Source organism: Gigantopelta aegis, chromosome 2 (assembly GCF_016097555.1).
Source record: "Gigantopelta aegis isolate Gae_Host chromosome 2, Gae_host_genome, whole genome shotgun sequence".
Lineage (NCBI taxonomy): Eukaryota > Metazoa > Mollusca > Gastropoda > Neomphalida > Peltospiridae > Gigantopelta > Gigantopelta aegis.
In genome coordinates, this window is record NC_054700.1 from 35,787,325 (window position 1) to 35,793,324 (window position 6,000).

The following is a 6,000-nucleotide window of genomic DNA, read 5'->3' on the forward strand; positions in this document are numbered from 1 at the left end:
CCAATTCCTCTACGCTAAATCTTCTTCTTCTCGTTCGGTTTCATATGCTCACTAAACCCTAAGATGTGCTGCATCAATGAACTGGATCGTCAGTTGGAGTTCACCAGGGCTGAATAATGAATGAATAAACGTTAAAGCTGATGTATTACATTATTAATGTTAACCGGTGTCGGTGGCGTAATGGACCGAGTGTGTCTCCCGCTTGAGGCACTGGGTGGTTTTACCTATCAGTACTGTACAGGCTCCAAACCGGAGTGAGTGCATCGTTATTTACTGACCCTAGCTTTTAAACACTATTACTACTATTAGAGCCGCTTTTCATCATTGAAATCAGACATTACTTACAAATATGACTGTTTAAGTCCGCTAGACTGGTTTATGCGCTTCGCGCTAAACAAGTTGGCGACGTCAGGAACAAATCAAATAGTTCGCGAACGTTAGCGAAACGTTCGCTGGCTGAACTTAGGGATGGTGTTTCTAATACCACGAAATGCATTTTTCATATTTTTTTAAAACGCACGTACCTCTGAGAAGTAACGGTTATGGATACAAGCTCTAGTCTATTTGTAAGGGTATTACCTCCATTTCAACGTCACAGACTCTTGTTTCATTCTTTTGTAACTTTATCCAAACAGATTCCTGTTGTGTAGCTTAACCAAAATTGGTGACCATTTTTACGGGTTCAAACTTGTGTCGGCGACTTTAAATTGTGTGTCTCACGTTTGTATTACCACATACCGAGAGTCGGGGTGGGGTGGGGGGGGGGGGGGGGGGGGGGGGGGGGGGGGGGGGGGGGGGGGGGGGGGGTTGAAGATTATCCGATAGACATTGCAGGCAGCTTCCGTGTACCACGGGCTCGGATAACACCAGGAGATCTCAGGTGACAGAAAGCGTGGAGCACGGCCCCGTCAAACAGACAAATACCGATAGGGAAATACTTCGGCTTCCTCATTCATCACCTTCTGTATACTATGTTTGTCAGGTTATAACAACAAGAAGTCTCTGTCTATCTGTTATATGTTCATTCTCTGACTGGGTAAAGCCCCCCCCCCCCCCCCCCCCCCCCGTCCCAAAACGTGCACTGTGTGGGAAATTGCATATAAAATATATCTTGCTGTTAACTGAAAAATGTCCGTAAACATTCATTCATTCATTCATTCATCCAATCATGCATGCATCCATCCATCCATCCATCCATCCATCCATCCATCCATTCATTCATCCATTCATTCATTCATCCATCTATTCATCCATCCATCCCTTCATTCATTAATTCATTAATCCATTCATTCATTCATCTAAGATTAACAGACAAAAATTACCAAATGTGTGATAGCCGATGATAAATACACCAATGTGCTCTAGTGGTGTCGGTAAACAAAACAAACCTTAACTTTAAACACTCCAACCATGTCAGCTGTCTATCTAGGACATAAAGAATTGAGAAGTGAGAGGACAGTGACTTAACGGTAAGTCACTATTAAGCACAGTTACAGGGTCGTGCCTAGCAGAAAATAACTGGGTGAGTGTGGTGCGGTGACAGTATCAATGAATGAATGAATGAATGTTTAACGACACCCCATCACGAAAAATACATCGGCTATTGGGTGTCAAACTAAGGTAATGGAAACAAACAAGGTCATGATCAACATCAACAGAAAAATTCAAGATATAAATAAAACAGTGTAAAGAACTGTGCGAAAATACAAATACAAATATCACAGATAAGATTACTTTATGCAACCATCTTCATAACCACCATACTCCATATTTTGTAAAAATAACTGAATTATGGCAATGGTCCATAATTCAAAAACTAAAATTGCCGAGAGGGTTGACATGGATTTCACTCCATCATGGTTCAGTTAAGGTGATGCGATAGCTAGATTTGGTTTCCAACAATTAATGTAATTTTTATATATTATCCATTTTTAGAGAAATAAGGGTCTTAAATCCATGACAGTATGCCTTTAATCATTGGTTATGACGTCAAACGTTTGATCATTCTGATATATAGTCACGGAGAGTAAACTCGCTACATTTTTCCATTAGTAGCAAGGGATATTTTATATGCACCATCTAAAAGACAGGATAGCACACACCACGGTCTTGATACAATGGCTGGAACGAGATATGGGCCCACCGACGTGGATCGGTCCTAGACCGACAGCACATACTTCTCTCTCTTCTTTGTTCTCTCTCTTCTATCTCTGTCTCTCTCTGTCTCTCTGTCTCTCTCTCTCTCTCTCTCTCTCTCTCTCTCTCTCTCTCTCTCTCTCTCTCTCTCTCTCTCTCTCTCTCTCTCTCTCTCTCTCTCTCATTTTATGATTTTATCTTTTTAGAGCGAACTACTTCACCTCGCAAAATACGGCCTTGAAGTAATAGTACAGGTTTATTTTCCATCTAGACAAAAATGATACTTTTAAACAGAAAAGGGCTTCTTTAAATTTTGTATTATATTGTGTGTGTATATGACAATGATGGGTGCTAGAGGGCCCAGCTAGGTATATGGCGCGGGAATACTATACACTGATAAACAGACGATGGTCATTGAGGTGGCTAATCTAAACTGGCTACGGAGTACAGTTTACGTCACACCGACGTCGCTCAGCTGTTGCATAGACTGGCAGGTGCACAAACACACCATCTTAGCCACGAGGAACAGAACTTGCTGGTTATCATGCGAAAAACTATAAAGGAAACGTTAGGCTATACTAGTATGCGGTTCTTTTAAACATTCGATGAGCCATTCTCTCAAGGACTGCCTGCCTGCCCCTGCACTCCTCTCTCTCGCATCTCCTCCTCTCTCTCTCTCTCAGATCTCTCTCTTCTCTCTCTCTCATCTCTCTCTCTCTCTCTCTCTCTCTCTCTCTCTCTCTCTCTCTCTCTCTCTCTCTCTCTCTCTCTCTCTCTCTGTGCGTGTGTGTGGGGCATTCTCTCTGTTTCTTTCTCTACCATCGCGCCTACCATCTTTTTGTACCATCACTCTCTTCTCTCCTCCCCCCCCCCCTCCTATTTTTCTTTCTTTACAATCGCTCATACAATATCTCTGTACCATCTCTGTTTCTCCCTCCCCCCCTCGCTTTCTCTCCCACCCTACCCCCAGTAATTCTACAGGTGATGCATTTAATTGTGTAGGAAATCTGTTTTACACAAGTATGCCCGCACAACTGAAAGAAAGAAATGTTTTATTTAACGACGCACTCAACACATTTTATTTACGGTTATATGGCGTCAGACATATGGTTACGGACCACACAGATTCTAAGAGGAAACCCGAAGTGAAGGCCACTACATGGGCTAGAGAAGAGAAATTAGCAGCAAGGGATCTTTTATTTGCCGCTTCCCACAGGCAGGGATAGCACAAACCATGGCCTTTGTTGAACCAGTTATGGATCACTGGTCGGTGCAAGTGGTTTACACCTACCCATTGAGTCTTGCGGAGCACTCACTCAGGGTTTGGAGTCGGTATCTGGATTAAAAATGCCATGCCTCGACTGGGATCCGAACCCAGTACCTACCAGCCTGTAGACCGATGGCCTGCCACGACACCACCGAGGCCGGTGCCCGCACACCTGTTACCGTAGTCAGATTTCTCTGCCGTTCGAGAGTTAGACGGACATTTGAACGGTTATGATCGCTCTGTCATTCGAGAGTTGGACATTTGAAACGGTTATGATCGCTCTCTCAAACCAGAGGTTAATACTGTACAGCGTAAAAAACACGGAGAAAAATGGCAGAATCCTACCACATAAGGGGGAAAGAAAAATTCCCACTCTAATACAACAATAACCTTTTATGATTGACGTTAATACTATTATGTGACATTGATCACTTTCGAGTTCACCGATGGGCAAATATTTGGACAATATAATCATTAATATACAACTACATGATGAATTTTTGTTCAAAAAAAGGAGAAAGGGAAAAGAGAAAAGGAAAGACAATTATAATGTTCACTACATGATCGATTTTCAACAAAAAAAAACCCAGGGCCCCACGCATAAGGAGGAGCAAGAAGGAGGGAAAACAAAACGAGGGGGACCGCACGACGCTAACGGGGGTGTATGAAAGCGGGAATGCGACTATTTTTTAAGTCAATAGAGGGATTTCAAGAAGAAATAGTCAGAAGGATTTTAATTTCCTTGACAAGAAAATTATGAAACATTTTCTTAGTGGGGGCGTTTTCAGTCGTTGAGGACAGGGGGAGAGAGAGAGAGAAGGGAGAGGATGAGGAGGCGAGAGGAGGAGAAGGAGAGAGAAGAGAGAGAGAGAGAGAGACGAAAAGGGAGACGGAGAGGGAGAAGGGAGGAGGGGGGGAGAAGAGGAGGAGAGAGGAAGGAGAGAAGGGGGGGAGGGGGGGGGACAGGGAGAGAGGAGAGAGAGAGGAGACAGGCAGAGACACAGAGAGAAGGAAGCGACACACACACCACAGAGACAGCAACAGCAGGACAGAAGACACTCAAAGAGACAGAAAGAGGGAGAGGGGGAGATGGGGGAGAGAGAGGAGAGAGTGAGAGGAGAGAGAGAGAGGAGAGAGGGAGAGAGGGATTGAGAGGGGAGAGGGGAGGAGAGGGGAGAGGAGAGAGGAAGGAGAGAGAGAGAGAGAGAGAGAGAGAGGATGAGGGGGAGAGGAGGCGAGGGGGGGGGGAGAGGAGGAGGGATGAGATAGACAGAGGACAGAGACAGAGACAGGACAGGGCACCAGAAAGACAGACAGGCCGACACGACAGAACAAACCCCCAGCCAGCAGACATGGAAAGACACACACGGAGACAGAGGAAGGAGAGAGAGAGAGATGAGAGAGAGAGGAGAGAGAGAGAGAGAGAGAGGAGAGAGCAAGAGAATGGGAGAGAGAGAGGGTGGGGTGGGGAGGGGGCCGAGAGGGAGCGAGACAGAGAGAGGGGGAGGGAGACAGAGGGAGAGAGAGAGAGAGCAGAGTTAACACGGTAAATTAATCTCATCAAAGAGTATAAAAACCCGCACGACATACCCGCTCCCAATAAATAATCTAACCGTAACTTGACTTACTTAACCAGCAAAGCATCAGGTTATCAAATATAATTATTATTTCATGAATGGGGCCCGTGACGTCATGGGTCTGCGGCTTTCATTCATTATATACGAGTGGGGGTAATTGTTAACGTTTATGAATGTATGAGCGCCAGTAGGTGTCGGATACAGGTGAGCGCTCACCTTTCTTACTTACCTTGTCTGCGATTCGGAAAGACGAACTCTGCTCCTGCAGGAATCAGGTGCATCAACGTAATCCACAAAACTAGGCACTGCACGGGCGGGTTTCTTCCCGCCACGGACACCAGTCTTCGCATACTGTATCCCTTTAAATCCACAACATTTTATGTCACCCAAAAACATTGGCTGGCGTGTATTTGCGGTCGAGTTGCATCAGTAGGGGTTTTTCTTTCCTTTTTCGTTTTTTTTTTTTCCTTCGCCGATCGTCAAATCCGATACTCTAACCTAGCAAACCGGCGTGAGATCGCCCATTCTCGTACTAATCCCGATCAGCACCGTCTCGCGCCGACATCTGGGAAAGCCCCCGATGTTACTGCGTTTTGTGTGGACTACGCTATTATAGCGTACGGGGGTGCCAGGACGTAACAACAATAACAACAGGGTATACGGCGAAAGTCGAAGCTGACTGGTCGGCGCTGGGCGAGTGATTGGGAAGACACTGGGAGATTAAGTCGGTGATAATAGAGCTACTGACAGACTGGATAGATGGCAGCAGTGAACCCACGTGTGTAGATTTATTTATCGGCTGGTCGTATGTTCAGCCCGGGACTACACTAGTACATCAGCAGATTCACCTTTATCGGCACTGCACAGTGTTGTGTATTAGTCTTGTTCTGCTGAAAGTAAGATTTCCAACATCACCTGTTTTGATGGGCTGTTTGCAGGCTCGTAAGAACAGTATCTGGAGAGGGGCACAGTTATATCTTGTCAGGCGGCACAGTCTCTAGTGGGGAGGGGGGAAACACA

At 45.4% G+C, this 6,000-nt stretch overlaps 1 protein-coding gene across 2 annotated transcripts in view; it reads right to left on the bottom strand.

The window, feature by feature from the left end:
* LOC121384626 (A disintegrin and metalloproteinase with thrombospondin motifs 12-like) overlaps positions 1-5,515 on the bottom strand; it is a 90,135-nt gene extending 84,620 nt beyond the window's left edge. For both annotated transcript variants that reach the window (XM_041515093.1, XM_041515102.1), the window contains exon 1: positions 5,210-5,515. In XM_041515093.1, the coding sequence (XP_041371027.1) occupies positions 5,210-5,330 (121 nt within the window). In that variant the 5' untranslated portion in view covers positions 5,331-5,515. The remainder of the gene's footprint in view (positions 1-5,209) is intronic.
* Between the last annotated feature and the right edge of the window lie 485 nt (positions 5,516-6,000).